Genomic DNA, 22,580 nt, shown 5'->3' on the forward strand with positions numbered 1-22,580 from the left:
TTTTCAGTGTGTTTTCTGTTTTTTTTCCAATAAAAACGCATGCGTTTTTAACACAAACAACCGCATGTGCTTAAAAATGCATGCGTTTACATAGACAGCAATGCATTTTTTTGCCGCGAAAAAACGCATGTGTTTTTTCGCGGCAAAAAAACGCGCAAGAAAATACTACAGGTAGCATTTCTGAAAATGAACGCATGCAGAAAAAAAACGCATGCGTTTGAAAACGCGACCAAACGTGTACAAAAAAACGCATGCGTTTTCAATGTTAACCCCTTCACCCCCAAGGGTGGTTTGCACGTTAATGACCGGGCCAATTTTTACAATTCTGACCACTGTCCCTTTATGAGGTTATAACTCTGGAACGCTTCAACGGATCTTGGCGATTCTGACATTGTTTTCTCGTGACATATTGTTCTTCATGATAGTGGTAAAATTTCTTCGATATAAGTTGCGTTTATTTGTGAAAAAAACGAATATTTGGCGAAAATTTTGAAAATTTCGCAATTTTCCAACTTTTAATTTTTATGCCCTTAAATCACAGACATATGTCACGCAAAATACTTAATAAGTAACATTTCCCACATGTCTACTTTACATCAGCACAATTTTGGAACCAAATTTTTTTTTTGTGACGGAGTTATAAGGGTTAAAAGTTGACCAGCAGTTTCTCATTTTTACAACACCATTTTTTTTTAGGGACCACATCTCATTTGAAGTCATTTTGAGGGGTCTATATGATAGAAAATACCCAAGTGTGACACCATTCTAAAAACTGCACCCCTCAAGGTACTCAAAACCACTTTCAAGAAGTTTATTAACCCTTCAGGTGTTTCACAGGAATTTTTGGAATGTTTAAATAAAAATGAACATTTAACTTTTTTTCACACAAAATTTATTTCAGATCCAATTTGTTTTATTTTACCAAGGGTAACAGGAGAAAATAGACCCCAAAATTTGTTGTACAATTTGTCCTGAGTATGCTGATACCCCATATGTGGGGGTAATCCACTGTTTGGGCGCATGGCAGAGCTCGGAAGGAAAGGAGCGCCATTTGACTTTTCAATGCAAAATTGACTGGAATTGAGATGGGACGCCATGTTGCATTTGGAGAGCCCCTGATGTGCCTAAACATTGAAACCCCCCACAAGTGACACCATTTTGGAAAGTAGACCCCCTAAGGAACTTATCTAGATGTGTGGTGAGCACTTTGACCCAACAAGTGCTTCACAGAAGTTTATAATGCAGAGCGGTAAAAATAAAAAATCATATTTTTTTCACAAAAATGATCTTTTCGCCCCCAATTTTTTATTTTCCCAAGGGTAAGAGAAGAAATTGGACCCCAAAAATTGTTGTGCAATTTGTCCTGAGTACGCTGATACCCCATATGTGGGTGTAAACCATTGTTTGGGCGCAGGGCAGAGCTCGGAAGGGAAGGAGCGCCATTTGACTTTTCAATGCAAAATTGACTGGAATTGAGATGGGACGCCATGTTGCATTTGGAGAGCCTCTGATGTGCCTAAACATTGAAACCCCCCACAAGTGACACCATTTTGGAAAGTAGACCCCCTAAGGAACTTATCTAGATGTGTGGTGAGCACTTTGACCCAACAAGTGCTTCACAGAAGTTTATAATGCAGAGCCGTAAAAATAAAAAATCATATTTTTTCACAAAAATGATCTTTTCGCCCCCAATTTTTTATTTTCCCAAGGGTAAGAGAAGAAATTGGGCCCCAAAAATTGTTGTGCAATTTGTCCTGAGTACGCTGATACCCCATATGTGGGTGTAAACCATTGTTTGGGCGCAGGGCAGAGCTCGGAAGGGAAGGAGCGCCATTTGACTTTTCAATGCAAAATTGACTGGAATTGAGATGGGACGTCATGTTGCGTTTGGAGAGCTCCTGATGTGCCTAAACATTGAAACCACCCACAAGTGACACCATTTTGGAAAGTAGACCCCCTAAGGAACTTATCGAGATGTGTGGTGAGCACTTTGACCCAACAAGTGCTTCACAGAAGTTTATAATGCAGAGCCGTAAAAATAAAAAATCATATTTTTTCACAAAAATGATCTTTTCGCCCCCATTTTTTTATTTCCCCAAGGGTAAGAGAAGAAATTAGAGCACAAAAGTTGTTGTGCAATTTGTCCTGAGTACGACGATACCCCATATGTGGGGGTAAACCACTGTTTGGGCGCATAGCAGAGCTCGGAAGGGAAGGAGCGCTATTTTACTTTTCAATGCAAAATTGACTGGAATTAAGATGGGATGCCATGTTGCGTTTGCAGAGCCCCTGATGTGCCTAAACATTAAAAACCCCCACAAGTGACACCATTTTGGAAAGTAGACCCCCTAAGGAACTTATCTAGATGTGTTTTGAGAGCTTTGAACCCCCAAGTGTTTCACTACAGTTTATAACGCAGAGCCGTGAAAATAAATTCTTTTTTTTTTTCACAAAAATGATTTTTTAGCCCCCAGTTTTGTATTTTCACAAGGGTAACAGGATAAATTGGACCCCAAAATTTGTTGTCCAATTTGTCCTGAGTATGCTGATACCCGATATGTGGGGGGGAACCACTGTTTGGGCGCATGACAGAGCTCGGAAGGGAAGGAGCGCCATTTGGAATGCAGACTTAAATGGATTGGTCTGCAGGCGACACGTTGCATTTGCAGAGCCCCTGATGTACCCAAACAGTACAAACCCCCCACAAGTGACCCCATATTGGAAACTAGACCCCCCAAGGAACTTATCTAGATGTGTTGTGAGAACTTTGAACCCCCAAGTGTTTCACTACAGTTTATAACGCAGAGCCGTGAAAATAAATTCTTTTTTTTTTTCAAAAAAATGATTTTTTAGCCCCCAGTTTTATATTTTCACAAGGGTAACAGGATAAATTGGACCCCAAAATTTGTTGTCCAATTTGTCCTGAGTATGCTGATACCCAATATGTGGGGGGGAACCACTGTTTGGGCGCATGACAGAGCTCGGAAGGGAAGGAGCGCCATTTGGAATGCAGACTTAAATGGATTGGTCTGCAGGCGTCACGTTGCATTTGCAGAGCCCCTGATGTACGCAAACAGTACAAACCCCCCACAAGTGATCCCATATCGGAAATTAGACCCCCCAAGGAACTTATCTAGATGTGTTGTGAGAACTTTGAACCCCCAAGTGTTTCACTACAGTTTACAACGCAGAGCCGTGAAAATAAAAAATCTTTTTTTTCCCACAAAACTTATTTTTTGGCCCCCAGTTTTGTATTTTCCCAAGGGTAGCAGGAGAAGTTGGACCCCAAAAGATGATGTCCAATTTGTCCTGAGTACGCTGATACCCCATATGTTGGGGTAAACCCCTGTTTGGGCACACGGGAGAGCTCGGAAGGGAAGGAGCACTGTTTTCCTTTTTCAACGCAGAATTGGCTGGAATTCAGATCGGATGCCATATCCCGTTTGGAAAGCCCCTGATGTGCCCGAACAGTGGAAACCCCCCAATTATAACTGAAACCCTAATCCAAACACACCCCTTACCCTAATCCCAACAGTAACCCTAACCACTCCTCTAACCCAGACACACCCAACCCTATTCCCAACCGTAAATGTAATCCAAACCCTAACCCTATCTTTAGCCCCAACCCTAGCCCCAACCCTAGCCCAAACCCTAGCCCTAACCCTAGCCCCAACCCTAGCCCTAACCCTAGCCCTAACCCTAGCCCTAACCCTTGCCCTAACCCTAGCCCTAACTCTAGTCCTAACTCTAGCCCTAACCCTAACCCTAATGGGAAAATGGAAATAAATACATTTTTTAATTTTTTTATTTTTCCCTAACTAAGGGGGTGATGAAGGGGGGTTTGATTTACTTTTATAGCGGGTTTTTTAGCGGATTTTTATGATTGGCAGCCGTCACACACTGAAAGACGCTTTTCATTGCAAAAAATATTTTTTGCGTTACCACATTTTGAGAGCTGTAATTTTTCCATATTTGAGTCCACAGAGTTATGTGAGATCTTGTTTTTTGCGGGATGCGTTGACGTTTTTATTGGTAACATTTTCGGACACGTGACATTTTTTGATCGCTTTTTATTCCGATTTTTGTGAGGCAGAGTGATCAAAAACCAGCTATTCATGAATTTCTTTTTGGGGAGGCGTTTATACCGTTCCGCGTTTGGTAAAATTGATAAAGCAGTTTTATTCGTCGGGTCAGTACGATTACAGCGATATCTCATTTATATCATTTTTTTTATGTTTTGGCGCTTTTATACGATAAAAACTATTTTATAGAAAAAATAATTATTTTGGTATCGCTTTATTCTCAGGACTATAACTTTTTTATTTTTTTGCTGATGATGCTGTATGGCGGCTCGTTTTTTGCGGGACAAGATGACGTTTTCAGCGGTACCATGGTTATTTATATCAGTCTTTTTGATCGCGTGTTATTCCACTTTTTGTTCGGCGGTATGATAATAAAGCGTTGTTTTTTGCCTCGTTTTTTTTTTTTTTTCTTACGGTGTTTACTGAAGGGGTTAACTAGTGGGCCAGTTTTATAGGTCGGGTCGTTACGGACACGGCAATACTAAATATGTGTACTTTTATTGTTTTTTTTATTTTATTTAGATAAAGAAATGTATTTATGGGAATAATATATTTTTTTTTTTTCATTATTTTGGAATTTTTTTTTTTTTTTTTACACATTTGGAATTTTTTTTTTTTACTTTTTTACTTTGCCCCAGGGGGGGACAATACAGATCGGTGATCTGCCAGTTTGTATAGCACTCTGACAGATCACCGATCTGCGAGAAGTGCAGGCTGCTTCACAGTGCCTGCTCTGAGCAGGCTTCTGTGAAGCCACCTCCCTCCCTGCAGGACCCGAATCCGCGGCCATCTTGGATCCGGGTCTGGAGCAGGCAGGGAGGGAGGTAAGACCCTCGCAGCAACGCGATCACATCGCGTTGCTGCGGGGGGCTCAGGGAAGCCCGCAGGGAGCCCCCTCCCTGCGCGATGCTTCTCTGCACCGCTGGCACATCGCGATCATGTTTGATCGCGGTGTGCCGGGGGTTAATGTGCCGGGGGCGGTCCGTGACCGCTCCTGGCACATAGTGCCGGATGTCAGCTGCGATAGGCAGCTGACACCCGGCCGCGATCGGCCGCGCTCCCCCCGTGAGCGCGGCCGATCGCGTATGACGTACTATTCCGTCCTTGGGAAGTAGGGCCCACCCCACATGGACGGAATAGTACGTCTAATGACAGAAAGGGGTTAAATATAGGGGAAAAAATGCATGCGTTTTTTGTGCAAAAAACGCTGCAGACAAAAACGCAAGTGTGAAACCACCCTTAATCGGGTGATTCTGAATGTGGCGATACCAAATATGTGTAGGTTTGATTTCTTTTATATTTTTATTTTGAATGGGGTGAAAGGAGGGTGATTTGAACTTTAATATATTTTTTTATGTATTTTTAAAAAATATTTTTTCTTATATTTTTGCCATGCTTCAATAGTCTCCATGGGAGGCTAGAAGTTGCCCTAACTCGATTGGCTCAGCTACATACAAGCCATGATCAGTTCACCTATATGTAGCTGAATTACTCACTTGCTATGAGCGCCGACCACGGGGAGGCACTCACAGCAAGCTGACATTGACAACCATAGAGGTCTCCAGGAGACCTCTGGTTGTAATGCTAACCCACTGGTGATCCGCAATCACGTGAAGGGGTCACCAGTGGGTGAATTTCCGGCACGATTGCCAGAAGCACATGTTAAATGCGACTGTCAGCATTTGACTGTCATATGTCACCTGTTCAAAACAGCTGCCATTTGCTCACCGCCGGAGCCCACATCAAAGGGAGAGAGTCTGACATCGGCGTACTATTACACCCAATGTCGGAAAGGGATTAAAGGGGACTTGTTAGCATGCTATTGTAATATAAAATAAAGAAATGGCTGTATTGGTGCTATTACACAGATTAAATTGATACCTTTGATGAAGAAATCCACTTTGTGGCTCTCTTTAAAATGTTAAAATTCACCAAGATTATCAAATTCTGCTTCATAAATATGGCATATTTATGTACAGTCTAGACTAAGCTGACAGCGCTTTATGCCACCACAAGCATGGCACTTTTTTTGCCATATGGTTAGACCTCGCACCTTTCTTCTAAGCCATGTTCCTTTTCAGAAAGACCATTCCCCTTAATTATCAATGCCTAGGAAATGTCTAAAACACACAATTAATATGACACAAATCGTGAAAGTCACTTTGGGACATAAAATGCTCCAGTATTCTAACACACATAGCTGGAAAAATTTTCCCCAAGTGTTTATATGTCAGAACTTCTTTCATAGTGATAGCTTTTACATTTTTGTCCCTATATCTAAATAACAATGCCAAATTGTAATTTGAAGTCCAGTACGAAATCATTTATTAGATGAAAAACCTCACCTCAATAATGAGACTTGGATAATCTGTGAAATCCTCAGCATCTTCATTAACAGACGTGTCATAGGAGATTGTGTATGTTAAATATCCTCCCACCGCAGTAGCCTACATGGGATCAAAATGCATTCATTAGACTTTTTTCACTAGCGTTTAGCCTTTTACTCTGTTCCTATATTTGACTGATGTTAATTGATTCCTTTATGAATATTGATCAAACACATGTTAAACATAAAAAGCAAACAGAAAATCAATAGAAATGGACATTGTCATTACTTGTGACATGAAAACTCTGCTAACATTTCCTTGTGAATACACTTTTATGACAATATGTAGCTCTAACTTATAGAAATCATAACTTTTTCAATATGTCTGTGAAACGAGACAGTAATCACTGTAAATATAACACATTTCTCCCTTCATATCTTATTAGTCCAGGCATTTTGGCCTCAATTCAGTAAAGAATTTTTGTCAAATATTTGCGCAACTCAAGAAGGTTGCGACATTTGGCATTTTCATGCCAGTTCCACCGAGCTCTGACAAAATGGGTGGAGTTGGGGCAGAATGGGTGTGCTATGCCACAGATTTTCTAATTCATGAGTTAGATTCCTGGTGAGTCGCACTGAGACCCATGCCACTTTTCAGACGCGCCTGATTCATTAATAGGTATTTGTTGTCTAATGAATCAGAAGCTTCTGACTTCAACACACCCCTGCATCAAGACCAGCATTGTTCACACCAGTCTTGATGACTTGGGGCCTTTGTGTCCAAGTAAAGAGTACTCTACCATTTGTGTTTTGGTATATTTTTCATTTATTTTTAGCATCATGTGCATAATTGCTATTATCCATGTGTCATCTGCATTTCAAATACACACAAAAAAATAATAAGGTGGCTAAGGGCAAGCCAAATCCTACCAAACCAATTAGAAAGATGTTTCCCATGTATCTGCTGGCAACTGGTCAAGGATAGATAGCACATAAATCATCAATCAGGGGTAGAACATGCAAAAAAGGACCTCTGTGCAAGAAAAGTATATGGACTTTTGGCAATAGTTCATCATAATGCACCCATTTATGTGTCTATGACAGAAACTGCTTGCTGCTTTGTTGGTGGAATTGGACCCCTTACTTTTTGGGCCACTGTGTGGCTGCACAAGTTGCACTATTGGTTTGTCTGCCCATTGTATACATATGCTGTCCATTGTTTTTGCAAACCCATTAACCCCTTCACCCCCGGAGCTTTTTTCGTTTTTCCATTTTCTTTTTTCGCTCCCCTCCTTCCCAGAGCCATAACTTTTTTATTTTTTCATCAATATGGCCATGTGAGGGCTTATTTTGAGATGTACTTTTGCACGATACCATTGATTTTACCATGACGTGTAACAGAAAACGGGAAAAAAATTCCAAGTGCGATGAAATTGCAAAAAAAGTGCAATCTCACACTTGTTTTTTGTTTGGCTTTTTTGCTAGGTTCACCAAATGCTAAAACTAACCTGCCATTCTGATTCTCCAGGTCATTACGAGTTCATTGACATCAAACATGTCTAGGTTCTCTTTTATCTAAGTGGTAAAAAAAAATTCCAAACTTTGCTAAAAAAAAAAAAAAAAAAAAAAAAAAAATTGCGCCATTTTCCGATCTACGATCTACGAATCTACAATTTTCAGGTGAGGGCTTATTTTTTGCATGCCGAGCTTGCATTTTTAGTGATACCATTTTGGTGCAGATACGTTCTTTTGATTGCCCGTTATTGCATTTTAATGCAATGTCGCGGCGACGAAAAAAAAACGTAACTTTGGGGTTTTTATTTTTTTATCGCTACGCCATTTAGTGATCAGGTTAATCCTTTGTTTTTATTGATAGATTGGGCGATTCTGAACGCGGCGATACCAAATATGTGTAGGTTTGATTTTTTTTTTATTGTTTTATTTTGATTGGAGTGAAAAGGGGGTGATTTGAACTTTTAAATTTTTTTTTTTTTTTATATTTTTAAACACTTTTTTTAGTTTTGGCATGCTTCAGTAGCCTCTATAGGAGGCTAGAAGCATGCACTACACGATCGGCTCTGCTACATAGAGGTGAAGCACAGATCACCTCTATGTAGCAGAAATGCAGGTGTGATTTGAACACCGGCCACAGGGTGGCGCTCAAAGCAATCGGCCATCAACAACCATAGAGGTCTCAAGGAGACCTCTGGTTGTTATGGCAATGCACCAATGACCCCCGATCATGTGACGGGGTCAGCGGTGCGAGCACTTCCGGCCGCGCGGCCGGGAGCGCTAGTTAAATGCCGCTGTCAGCGTTTCACAGCGGCATTTAACTAGTTAATGGGCACGGGTGGATCGCGATTTCACTCGCGCTCATTGCGCGCACATGTCAGCTGTACAAAACAGCTGACATGTCGCGGCTATGAGGTGGGCTCACCGCCGGAGCCCACCTCAAAGGGGTTAATCTGAATGGGTAAATTTGGTTTGAAAATTGGACTAGAGTATAGTACAAAATGACAAATAGTGCAATAGGGTCTTATCTGGATTACAAAGAAAAGAGTAAAACAGGATTTGCTCCCTTGGAGGGTTGTAAAAGTCACAACCGCTTTGTTCGCTTTTAAGCAAAGAAGGCTGCTGCAGATCCATGAAAACAAATAGTATGAAAACTTGGAGATGGAAGTAGATATAAAACCTGAGCTGCTGAGAATCCAAAATACAATAGGAGACCAGATGCAGTTTGGACATGGTTTTATTTGTCAAGGTGATCATACTTCTACATCAGGACAAACTGCAATGATCATCCATGCCGCATCTGGCCTCCTATTGTATTTTGGATCACCCAAATTTGCAAAATGGAAAACGGTCCCCATGTCGATTGGCAGCAAAGGACAGCTGAGAGATGACAAATAGGGTTGAGCGAAACGGGCCGGCCATTTTCAGAAGTCGCCGACTTTTGGCAAAGTCGGGTTTCATGAAACTCGACCCGACCCCTGTGTGGGGTCGGCCATGAGGTCGGCGATCTTCTGAATCTGGTATCGGAATTCCGATACCGAGTTCCGATATGTTTGCGATATCGGAAATCGGTATCGGAATCCACATTTAAGTGTAAAATAAAGAATTAAAATAAAAAATATTAATATACTCACCTCTCCGACGCAGCCTGGACATCGCCGCTGGTAACCGGCATCTTCCGTTCCTAAGAATGGCGCTTGAAAGACCTTTCGATGACGTCACGGCTTGTGATTGGTCGCGGCCGCCCACGTGACCTCTCAGCGACCAATCACAAAGCCGTGACGTAATTTTCAGGTCCTAAATTCCTCATTCTAGGAATTTAGGACATGAGAATTACGTCACGGCTTTTGATTGGTCGCTGAGCGGTCACGTGGGCCGCCGCGACCAATCACAAGCCGTGACATCATCGAAAGGTCCTTCACGCGCTCATTCTTAAGAAGGAAGGCTGCCGGAAAAAAGCAGGGTGTGTCCGAGGGTGAGTATATACCTAATAGGAATATACTCACCCTCGGCTTCTTTCCAGCAGCCTTCCTTCTTAAGAATGAGCGCGTGAAGTACCTTTCGATGACGTCACGGCTTGTGATTGGTCGCGGCGGCCCACGTGACCGCTCAGCGACCAATCAAAAGCCGTGACGTAATTCTCATGTCCTAAATTCCTAGAATGAGGAATTTAGGACCTGAAAATTACGTCATGGCTTTGTGATTGGTCGCTGAGCGGTCACGTGGGCGGCCGCGACCAATCACAAGCCGTGACGTCATCGAAAGGTCTTTCAAGCGCCATTCTTAGGAACGGAAGATACCGGTTACCAGCGGCGATGTCCAGGCTGCGTCGGAGAGGTGAGTATATCAATATTTTTTATTTTAATTATTTATTTTACACTTAAATATGGATCCCAGGGCCTGAAGGAGAGTTTCCTCTCCTTCAGACCCTGGGAACCATAGTATCCCATTGCACTGCATTGGGTTTCGTGTTTCGGCCGACCCCGACTTTTTTATAGGATCGGCCGATTTCACTCGACTCGACTTTTGAGAAAGTCGGGTTTCGTGAAACCCGACCCGATCCTATAAAAATAAAAGTCGCTCAACCCTAATGACAAACACTAGTATCTGAATAATGCCTAAGGTCAAATTCTAGGATCACAAGAGTATTGAAGATACAATACAAAGCATAAACCTTAGAGATATGACTTTGGGTATAACAGTGTGACTGAATGTTTTAAATTCTAAACATTACTCTAAATAATTTAGCAGACATACACAACATCAAACTGTGTTAGATAATCCTCCATGGGTAGATAGGATTATTTATTGCACTGCATGTAAAACAAGTGATTAAGTAGGTAAAAGCCACCGCATGCTGCATTTTAAGATTGAGTAATGAATATTTTGATCTGTGAGTTGAGAGCTCAGACCTCATATTTAATAAAGGACACATGAAAAATGCAAAGTACTAGATAGATTTGCCTGTTATGAATCACACAGTTATGCATGACAGAGGAGGTCAAGCAACCATATATCTTTAGCCTATTCAAATCCGAAATGATATACACCAAAGGTTCAGAATTAACATTTATTGGATTCAAAATTGTTTAGCATTTATTTCTTTACTATCGGTAAAGAATCAAAAGGATTTTTTGACATTTTCAGAATGATGTTTGCATATTAAAAGTGGCAAAACTTTTAATGTAATGAAATGAAAGTTTTTTTTCTACTTTAGTCATTCTTTGACATCTCCCTGAGTAGACAATGATTTCTAGAATGGAAGTGTTATGGTTAAGGATTTGGCTGCTTTGTTTCCCCTTTTTTTTGGAGGCTTTTTGCCCTGTCTTTAAAATTATTTATATTTAGTTAAATTAATTAAAAAAACACATTGATTTATTTTACATTTGCTTGGATTCACTTCTTATCAGCTGGGGTGATCCCGCACCTGACAGAGTTGGCTTTTAACTACAGAAAAAGGTAGTCCAGTGAAAAGTATAAATTTTCATGTTAACCACACACCTCCGGTTATTTTGAAGGCTAAAATATAGGGAACATAGTGCAAACCATGCAGCAGGCAGACCATCCAACCTACAGAACAGAAAAAGTAAAGTAGTGCTTGTCCTAGAAAATATTACAAATCCTTGAGGTCCCTCATGTCCCCCCTCCGTTTTTCCTTTCATCAACCATTTGTCCTGAGGAGCTGGGAGCTAGCAATCAAACCTGTCTTTATGTAAAATTGCAGTGACACAGCTAAGTGAAGCAGATTAGTTAAAATGTGAGGATTCCGGGGCGTGGCCTAGGCAGCAATGGAGTAGGGTGTGTTGCCTGTGAGCTCCATGAGGACTTCCTCCTAAATCAACCAACATCGACTCAAAACTCCAATTTTCTGCAAAACTGAGGCTAAATATCACCTCCACTTGGCAAAAGGAACATTTTGACACCAGGATTGCCTGTTTTGGTGGCTCACTTTACCATCATCCGGCTGGGACCCTAGTAGGCCGCATGGTCTGGGCCTGTCGGTAGGCCTCATAAGCCTGCTGCCCTTATCTATGGGCTCATTGCTTAACTGTTCCACCACAACATCCCTAAACCGGTGGATAACCGCAGAGCTTACTTATTTGTGCAGAGTTTATTTTTATTTTTTTATTTATTTATTTATTTCATTTATTTATTTATTTATTTATTTTATTTATTTTTTTTTTTGTGGGCTTTCCCCCATGCTGGGGCTTTAACTGTAAGCAGCGGTGGCCTGATTTGTTGCGCTGGGCGCCGCACAAAGAAAGAAGAAGCAGAATTTTCTAAGCGGAAGACCCCCTCCTAACAGACTCCGGGACCTAGAGGAGTGATCAGCGGCGGTGAGCGGAGATCAAAGAGCCTCCCAGCCCGTGCCGCAGCCAGGCACGGTGAAGTGGCTGAAAAGCGGATTCATCCGCAGGAAAAGTGAGAGGTCCGGCCGCAAAGCACCCACATCAGAGCAACACCTAAGGTTCACGGAGGACCCGTCCAGAGCCGCGGACCTCACCGAAGCCTCCTCTTGCCGGAGGTAAGAGCCCCCGGGACCAGCACTCGGCGGGAGGGTATTCACACCAGCGTGGCTGCAGTGACGCAGTGAAGCGCCGACAGTTGCTGACCCCGGCGGCCTCAAAAGCCATAAGCCCCATAGTATACCGCTGCACAAAATAACTAGGGGTGCTCCCCTCCCCTGCAGGAGGGAGCAGGCACCCACAGAGAGGCCCCTGAGACATACCATTGCTGCAGTAAGTGGTGTTAGTGGCGACTCCTACACCGGAGGATCCGGTACACAATCCACCTTTCAACCTGGGGACAGAGTGTACCAGAGCAGAAGCCATACATTAACCCCTGAGGGATTTATTTTCCTACACACTGACAATTCAAGGCATGATCTGCTGCTGAGGCAAATTAAAGGAGACACGCTCCAAAATAAATAAGCTTAACTGTAAACATATCTGCAGGGCTATCTGTCTCAATCTACCAATCAATTAATTCTACCTACCCCGTCCTGGACGTGGGGCCTCTCTAGTGGGAAATCTATAATCCAGTCATTGACCTGGGACCACATCTGTGGGGATATCTATTACCCAGTGCTAAGCACGGCTCTTCCAGTGGGAAATCTTTCAACCAGTCTATAAAGTGGGATCACATTTGTGGGGATCTCTGACAACTGGGGATAGATACGATACACTGCTGGGGGAACATTTTTGTGGTGATCTTTGACAACTAGTGCTGGACACGGCGCACCCTGTGAAAGCTACCAACCAGTACCAGATCAGATATAGGAGTACCCACTTACGCTACAATTCAAAATGAGTAGTAACAATTCAAGGAAAAACTCCTTTAAAAATACCCCATCAAGTACCCCTCCCATACTCCCCCTTCAGATCTCAACAAGACCATAAACACACACAGAGCCTCTTCCAGTGACTCCATTAACCTAATTGATAAGGAGAAAGAGAGATCGAGATCGCCAAGAACCCCTGCTAAAAGTGACTCACAAATTGATTCCGACAAGATGGATTCGTCCACCTCAGCCAAAAGGAATGTGCCAGGGTCATGGGGGGAAAGATATTCTTCCCTCCAAGGAGCATCAGATGACGAATCTGAGGATATATCCCCCAACGTGAGCCCAGAAAAGAGTAGACCCAAACTCTCAGGTGATTCATTGGAGGACTCACCCTGCCAACCCTCTAATAATGCAGAACTCATGTTACTTAAACTAGCAGAAAAATTCAACAAAGTCATGAATTTAAATCTTGAGAAGCAAACAAGGGTTTGGGAGGGGAAAATGGAAGCAATCTCTAAAAAATTAGATAACCATGAGGAAAGAATTGGGGCCCTTGAGCATTCCTCTAAAATACAGGAAGAAGAAAATAACAACATCGTTTCAGAATTACGCCGGCTGAGGACAAAAGTGGCGGACCTCGAGGACCGTAGTAGGCGGAACAATGTTAAAATTCGGGGTATCCCAGAAAGCATAACAAACAACAAGTTGCTTGAATATGTACAAAATGTCTTAAAAAAACAATCCCATCCCTTTCCAAACAGGACCTGTTAATTGACAGAATTCATAGACTTCCCAGGCCACCCAAAATCTCACCCGATCTCCCAAGAGATACAATCCTCAGAATCCACTTTTTCCATGTTAAAGAAATGGTTCAAAATTATCTAAAACAGGAAAAAGGATTCCCGGAGCCATATACCCATCTCAAATTATATGCTGACCTATCAAAAGACACCATTGAAGACAGGAAAGCCTACAAAAAGGTCACTGCAGCACTAAGGGATCGGGAAATTATGTACAAATGGGGATTTCCTTTAAAGCTTCTGATTAAGTGGAAGGAGAAAGTTATCCCTATTAACTCCCCTGAAGAAGGAAAAAAATTCTTGGCCTCCGTTTACACTCCCCGCCAAACAAAGGCAAATCATAGGGAAAATGCTACATGAAGAGTCCTTGGTCCTTGGTCATTTGGGGAGTCATCTTTACTATTTCACATGTTGAAACTTGTGTATTTTTGATCTAGCCTATTAAGGTGATAAGTTTGTTACACTGCTCATTAACTGTTGACTATCTGTTTGTCGGTTTATTTTGGTTCCCCGACCCGGAGGATGCTCCTCTTCGCTTGGAGCTCTCACGAACTTTCCCCTGTTCAAGAAGGAATTTGCCGTTGTTTCCTCCTCTGAGAAGACAAGACGGAAAATACCTCTCTTCAAGTTACCAAAATCAAGTATCAAGTGTTGCGTAAATATACCATCTAACTGCTTTTTTTTCACAGGTTACACGTTCTCTCTACGGTTTACAGGTTTCAGGAATCCCACAAAAGACCAGTCCACTAATCAGCACTAATTCCTCACTAAGTATACTTTAAACACTTTTAAATATGGCAATCTCTTTAATGACGTATAATGTCAGAGGCCTCAACACCCCCCAAAAAAGATTTAGCATCAAAAGAGAACTATTAAAATCTAAGATGGATATTATGTGTATCCAAGAGACCAAATTTAGGAGGGGTGACCATCCTAGATTTGATGATAGGAGATTTGTGCACACTTACGAATCTTGTGGTCAAAGAAAGAAGGCAGGGGTTATGACATTAAAAAGCAATAACGTGCAGTTTGAGTTCCTAGAGGAGATCGCGGACGAGGGGGGACACTTCCACATTCTAATCTGCAACATTAACAATCAAGTATTCACAATAGTTAACACCTACGTCCCCAACAAGGGACATATCCGATTCCTTAACAAATTAATAAAAAGGTGGCAAAGGTTAGGAAGGGAGAACTGATCATAGCAGGTGACTTCAACGTGGTCCCGGACGGGCACATGGATTCTACGGCAAAAAATAGACACAAATCCCTTAATCTAAATGATTGGCTATTCCAAAATGAATTTTATGATGTATATAGATGCCTAAATACTACATCAAAAGAATTTACCCACTACTCAGATATATACCACACGGCTTCCAGGATAGACCTTATTATCTGTGATGTTTTTTCCCTGATGAGATTTAGCAACATTAACATTCTCGCTAAGACTATCTCTGACCATGCCCCGGTCACTGCTGAGCTAATCCTTGGTCCTCCCTCAAGGAAACAATTCTTGTGGAAAAGCAGCGTACTCCTCATCAATAATCCACTCCATAAGGAAATCATAAACAAAGCAATAAAAAACTACTTTGAGGAAAATAGCTCAGAATCGACAAACCCATTTACCTTATGGAATGCTCATAAGGCAGTGATTAGGGGCATAATGATGCAGATATCGGCAAGGGAAAAGAGGTCAAACAGAGCAAAAATAAAAGAACTTCAGGCCCTAATTAGATCCAAAGAAATGGCTCAATTAAACTCTATATCCCCCTCATCAAACACTCACTCCGAAATAATTAATCTCAGACAGGAACTCAGAACCCTCATATTTTCATTCTACGACGCAGCGGTCAAATCCTCCAAGTTTAAAAACTACTCCTCGTTGAACAAACCCACAAGACACATGATGTTTAGGTTGAAAAAGCAGAGAATTGCAAACACCATCAACAAAATTAAATCCCCAACAGGATCTCTGCTGCATCACCCTCAGGATGTGGTAGATGAGTTCGCCCTGTTTTACTCTAAACTTTATAATCTCAAAGCAGACCCTAACCTTCCCCAACCTAACCAACTAAATACCTCTACATTTCTAAATGCCCTTTGCCTACCAAAATTATCAGCGGAAAATCTCTCGGACCTTGATGCCCCATTCTCGACAGAGGAGGTTCTGGGGGCGATGGGAGAATTAAAACAGTTTAAGTCTCCGGGACCAGATGGCTTCATAAATGAGTACTACAGGACATTTAAAGAATTGCTTGCTCCCTCTCTCTCAAGAATATTCAATGAAGCGGCCAAACTAGGTTCATTTGCCCGAGAGATGCTAGAGGCCACAATAATACTAATTCCGAAGGGCAAGGGGGACATGTCCAATATCGCAAACTATCGGCCGATCTCACTGGTCAACTCAGACATTAAAATCTACGCCAAATTACTAGCAAACAGGTTTAATGGTTTTCTGCCAAAAATTGTTGACAAGGACCAGATTGGCTTTGTCAGGAACAGGCAGTCGGTGGATGGCACCAGAAGGATTATCGATATTATAAAAATAATAAACTCAAAAAAGGTTCCTTCTGTGGTCATCTCACTGGATGCCGAAAAGGCCTTTGATAGGCTCAGTTGGGACTATTTGAGGTCCACCTTGCAACATTTTGGCTTTAACGCACAAAGCATGTCTGCTATTATGGCCCTTTACTCAAAACTCTCAGCAAGAATTTTCTCCAACAACCACCTATCATCCCCTTTCGACATATCTAATGGTACCCGTCAGGGGTGTCCCCTCTCCCCCTTGCTCTTTGCATTAGCGATGGAACCACTGGCCCAAAGCATCAGAGAGGACTCGGACATTTCAGGATTTCAAACGCCCTCTAAAAATTACAAAATCGGTCTGTTTGCAGACGATGTAATCCTAACACTGACTAACCCTATGACCTCCATCCCCAGAGTACGAGAAGTGATTGAGACATTTTCTAGCATCTCCTACTTTAAGATAAATGAAGCTAAATCCCAAATTCTTCAGTTTAACCTTAATTCCAGACAAATTGAAGAGATTAAAAAACAAACGCCATGGAGTTGGGCAGAGGAGGATATCACCTATTTAGGTATCAAAATTACCAGAGACCTCAACACTTTAATATCAACAAATCTAGATTTGCTGACTAAAAATATTTCACTCGACCTAGGGTTTTTTTCCGGCAAAGACCTGACATGGTGGGGAAGGAATTTGGCTGTCAAATGTTTCACTTTACCAAAAATCTTATATATATTCAGATCTATACCTGTCCCTATCCCCACCCCATACTTGAATAATATCCAAAAGCTAATAAACACATATATTTGGAGGAATAAGAGAGCCAGGGTGGCCAAGGGAGTATTATATAAAAACAAACACTCAGGAGGCATGGGTCTTCCAAATATAATCACGCACTACAATGCTAACATAATAAAACAGTTACTCCTGGTGGGCCACAGATGACACCCCTGCATGGGTAGACTTAGAAACCTTCATAAACTTAAACCAAGCGCCAAAAGACCTAATTATTAAGCAACTTCTAAAATCTAAAAACTGGAGCCATAGATCACACCCGGTATTCATGGCGTCATGTGATGCATGGCGTGAATTTGCCAACCTGAACACCAAGCCAAATAAATGTAAAACACTTGGAAACCTGCCCTTATCCTTTGTCTTTAGTACATATAATGAAATAATCAACCCCATTTGGGCAAATCACCAAATTCTGAAGCTCAGGGATATTTTCGATGGAAAAAATTTCCTTCCCTTTAAATCACTAAGAGATACTTTTGCCGTTCCGTCCTCAGCCTTCTGGGATTACCAGATAGTAAAAGACCAAGTAAAAAAATGTATCGCAAATAAACCATCATTTTCAGAACCTTCTGCTAACATGCTGTGTAATCCAGGCCATAACATTTTCTGGAGCTATAGGTATATTTATGGGTGGTTTAGCAAGAATATGGTCTTTACCAAAACTGCTTCCATGATTAAGTGGGAGAGAGACCTTCAAACTACATTCCAGACGGAAGAGTGGGAGGAGGCCCTTTCTTACACTTAGGGTACTGTCACACAGTGCAATTTTCATCGCTACGACGGTACGATTCGTTACGTTCTAGCGATATCGTTACGATATCGCAGTGTCTGACACGCAGCAGCGATCAGGGACCCTGCTGAGAATCGTACGTCGTAGCAGATCGTTTGGAACTTTATTTCGTCGCTTGATCACCCGCTGACATCGCTGGATCGTTGTGTGTGACACCGATCCAGCGATGTGTTCGCTTGTAACCAGGGTAAACATCGGGTAACTAAGCGCAGGGCCGCGCTTAGTAACCCGATGTTTACCCTGGTTACCAGCGTAAACGTAAAAAAAAAAAACAGTACATACTCACATTCCGGTGTCTGTCCTCCGGCGTCTCAGCTTCTCTGCACTGTGAGCGCCTGCCGGCCGGAAAGCGAGCACAGCGGTGACGTCTGACATCACCGCTCTGCTTTCCGGCTATGGTGCTTACACAGTGGAGAGAAGCAGAACGCCGGAGGACAGACACCGGAATGTAAGTATGTACTGTTTGTTTTTTTTACGTTTACGCTGGTAACCAGGGTAAACATCGGGTTACTAAGCGCGGCCCTGCGCTTAGTAACCCAATGTTTACCCTGGTTACCCGGGGACTTCGGCATCGCTCCAGCGCCGTGATTGCAAAGTGTGACCGCAGTCTACGACGCTGGAGCGATAATCATACGACGCTGCGACGTCACGGATCGTGCCGTCGTAGCAATCAAAATTGCCCTGTGTGACAGTACCCTTACTCGTCCACGGTCTCCTTAACCCTGCAAGAGTCCTTCTTTAAGATGATATCTAGGTGGTATCTAACCCCTTCAAGGCTATTCGCCATAAATGATAGCATCTCTCCTAACTGCTGGAGGAACTGTGGGAAAAGGGGAAACATACTCCATATTTTCTGGCAATGCCCTAAACTGAAGCCATTGTGGCGAGGAATCTCCAACATTATAAACACTTTAGCAAAAGGGAAGATTGTCCTCTCCCCTCAACTAGCACTGCTGTCCATAGGTATTGATCGTATTAACCCCTCCCTTAGGCCCATTGTGGCACATATTCTCCTCGTAACAAAAAATTCCATTGCATTTCACTGGAAAAAACCATGCCCTCCTACAACGCAAGAAATTATTGACTTGGTCTCCCTACATAAGTCTTATGAATATACATTTTCCATTGCCAATGCAGGTTTTAAAAAATTTGCCATCAAATGGCATCGCTGGTTAGAGATTTATCCCTAATATATCTGGTCATACATATGTGGGTTCTTGTAGTTACAGAATGTTGATAAATGTTAAACTTACATTGTTTATTTCTTCTACTACATAAAATACTTGAGAGTTATTGATTTTCCTAACTAATAAAATCAATCAGAGGTATTCAGTTTTCTAGGTTGCTACACCAACATTACCTGCTACCGTTTTGTACCAACTACTGATTGTTAGATAAATATTCACCTATAAAAGTTGTTATAGTTGTGTAAACTATCTACGCTGCGTACGTAGATCATATTTGTCTTCTTACCTTGTTCTTGTCCCTTCCCCTACGTCCTCATGTGCCACCCCTCTTCCCTAGCCCCTTGACCCTCACCACCTCCTCTCCTTTCGTGTTATGTCTCGTGTTACGTCTTGTTGACATGTTTGAGAAAATTTTCAATAAAAATTATTTGAATGAAAATGTGAGGATTCCATTTTATGTCCAGGTGACTGCAGAGGATGTCTATTGTCCAGATAGAGGGAGAGGAAAAGGCCTTATTAGGGTCTGAAGCAGATCAAAGAAGATATGACACCCTTTACAAATAGCCACGGTGATAGTACAATGAGAGAACAGTATGGTTCCGGGAGAAAATATGAAATTTTGGATTTTCTATACATCCAATATTGATGAGATGTACAGGGTGGGCCATTTATATAGATACGCCCAAATAAAATAGGAATGGTTGGGGATATCAACTTCCTGTTTGTGGCACATTTGTATATGGGAGGGGGAAAACTTTTGAAGATGGGTGGTGACCATGGTGGCCATTTTGAAGTTGGCCATTTTGGATCCAACTTTATTTTTTTCAATGGGAAGAGGGTCATGTAACACATCAAACTTATTGAGAATTTCACACAAAAAAATGGTGTGCTGGGTTCTAACGTAGCTTTATACTTTCATGAGTTATGATCACTTATAAAATGTGTTCAAAGCGCTGCTCATTGTGTTCGATTGTCAATGCAACTCTTGACACACCGATAGCAACACCGCAGAAGAAATGCTAGCACGGGCTTCCAGTATCTGTTGTTTCAGATGCTGCACATCTCGTATCTTCACAAAGGTGGAATCAATGGTGGTGCCATGTCGTGTTTGGAGACCCCCTGATGTACCTAAACAGTGAAACCCGCCTAATTCTAACTCCACCCCTAAGTCCAACACATCCCTAACCATAATCCCAACCCTAACCATAACCCTAACAACAACCATAACCCTATCACACCCCTAACCCTTAATCCCAACCCTAACCATAATTCCAACCATAACCACAACATAACACTAACCACAACCCTAATCCCAGCCCAACCCTAACTTTAGCCCAACCCTAACCCTAGTGGAAAAATGGAAATAAATACATTTTTATAATTGAATTATTTTTAACTAAGGGGCTGATAAAGGGGGGTTTGATTTACTTTTTTTTGTTTTGATCACTGTGATAAGTTCTATCACAGTGATCAAAATGAAACAAAAGGCAAAATTTCCTATTGTTGTTGGGTGCCGGCCGGCAGATCTCGGCGGGAGCACTGCGCATGCTCCCACCATTTTCTTCTTGGAGGAAGACTCCGCCGGCCGGAGGTCATCACAGTGGGATGCAGGAGGGTCCATGGACATCGGATGTATCGGGGGTGATTGGGGGATCCCACTTCTCTCTCCTCTGCTGTGCCATCACATCAGAGGAGAAATTAAATGTGAAATCTGACTTTTTTTGTGGAATAACGGCAATCACAACACTGGGGTCAGTAAAAACCAAACCGAATCATGTTCCATGGGGTCTCGGCTACACCAGGTAGCCGAGATCCTGGAGAATTTCCTATGCTGAGGGGCACTATACCCTTATTTCTCAGCGCCGTTAAAAGGCGTGTCAGTGGTCGTTAAGGGGTTACGGTCAAAATTGGTCACCAAGGGTTTAACATAAGTTGCAGGAGAGCTCTTTCTGGTCTGCAAATACAGAAAACATCACAGGAAAATGGCAGCCTTATTACCAACACCAGGTCACAATCTTAATGAATATACATATATGTGTATACAGAACTTTATTGATAATATTGCTATTGCATCAGAAAGCCATATCAAGCTGGGCAAGCCTTTTTGATTGAGCAAAAAATACCCTGCTATGCTTTTTGCAGTAAAGTAAATGTAGGACATGAGACATCATCCATCACCCTGTAAATATAAACTTCCACTGATGTTTAGCAAGTGCAAGATGAAAATAAATCCATGAATAAACGTTGCTCTTTGAATTTGGCTGCCTCACAACTTTTTATTTCACACTTTCATTTGCTGACAATTATTATTCATATAAAGCAGGCAAAAATGATTATGTTAGCATCCAACAGCACGAATGGAAATTGGTATGTTGTTAACTAACTTGACAAACAGAAGATAGTGTCCTGTATTTTTATTAAATACCCGTCATTGCATGCAATTTGTATATATTCAAATTAACAAAAAAAACTACAAGAAACTAATTGAACATTGCAAGAAAAAGTTGTTTAAACTATCTATTGACCCTGACCTTAAATTTACAGAATAGACGTTCTAATAAAATGTTTATTTTTTAAACTTTTGATTATGTTCTTATTGCTAATATGAGTACAACAACCCTACACAAATTAAAGAAAATTAGCTATCAGCCAGCTATCTTATATGCATGGGGGCCTCACGACTTTAAACAAACAGATAATAGGAAAGAAATTTCCACACTTGATTTTTGTTTTTTTGGGGAGATACTTTACAACCCGAACTGAAACACTTGAATACTCACAAATCTAAGTATTCATGCAAATGGTATGGTTGTAAGTAATAGATGTCAACTGAATGAGAGCTTGGCCAACAACTATTAAAGTTGTGTGGGCACTTTAATAATGACCATAGGTGATGAACGAATGTGCTTGGATAAGGTGTTATCCGATCATGCACTAATCGAGTGACTTCGGCGTGCTCGAATAATACGTTTGAATCCCCGATGCTGCATGTCTCGCGGCTGTTAGACAGCCACAACTAGTGTTGAGCATTCCGATACTGCAAGTATCGGGTATCGGCCGATATTTGCTGTATCGGAATTCCGATACCGAGTTCCGATATTTTTGTGATATCGGAAATCGGAATCGGAAGTTCCCAGTGTATGGTTCCCAGGGTCTGGAGGAGAGGAGACTCTCCTTCAGGCCCAGGGATCCATATTCATGTAAAAAATAAAGAATAAAAAAAAAATATGGATATACTCACCCGTCCGGCGGCCCCTAGACCTTACCGATGTAA

At 41.9% G+C, this 22,580-nt stretch overlaps 1 protein-coding gene across 3 annotated transcripts in view; it reads right to left on the reverse strand.

Annotated features, from left to right (window-relative positions):
• LAMA2 (laminin subunit alpha 2) overlaps window positions 1-22,580 on the reverse strand; it is a 1,287,603-nt gene that overhangs the window by 684,526 nt on the left and 580,497 nt on the right. For all 3 annotated transcript variants that reach the window (XM_077289387.1, XM_077289386.1, XM_077289385.1), the window contains exon 13: window positions 6,428-6,529. In XM_077289387.1, coding sequence (XP_077145502.1) covers window positions 6,428-6,529 — 102 coding nt within the window. The remainder of the gene's footprint in view (window positions 1-6,427; window positions 6,530-22,580) is intronic.

This window comes from Ranitomeya variabilis, chromosome 2 (assembly GCF_051348905.1).
Source record: "Ranitomeya variabilis isolate aRanVar5 chromosome 2, aRanVar5.hap1, whole genome shotgun sequence".
In the NCBI taxonomy this organism is placed as follows: Eukaryota; Metazoa; Chordata; class Amphibia; order Anura; family Dendrobatidae; genus Ranitomeya; species Ranitomeya variabilis.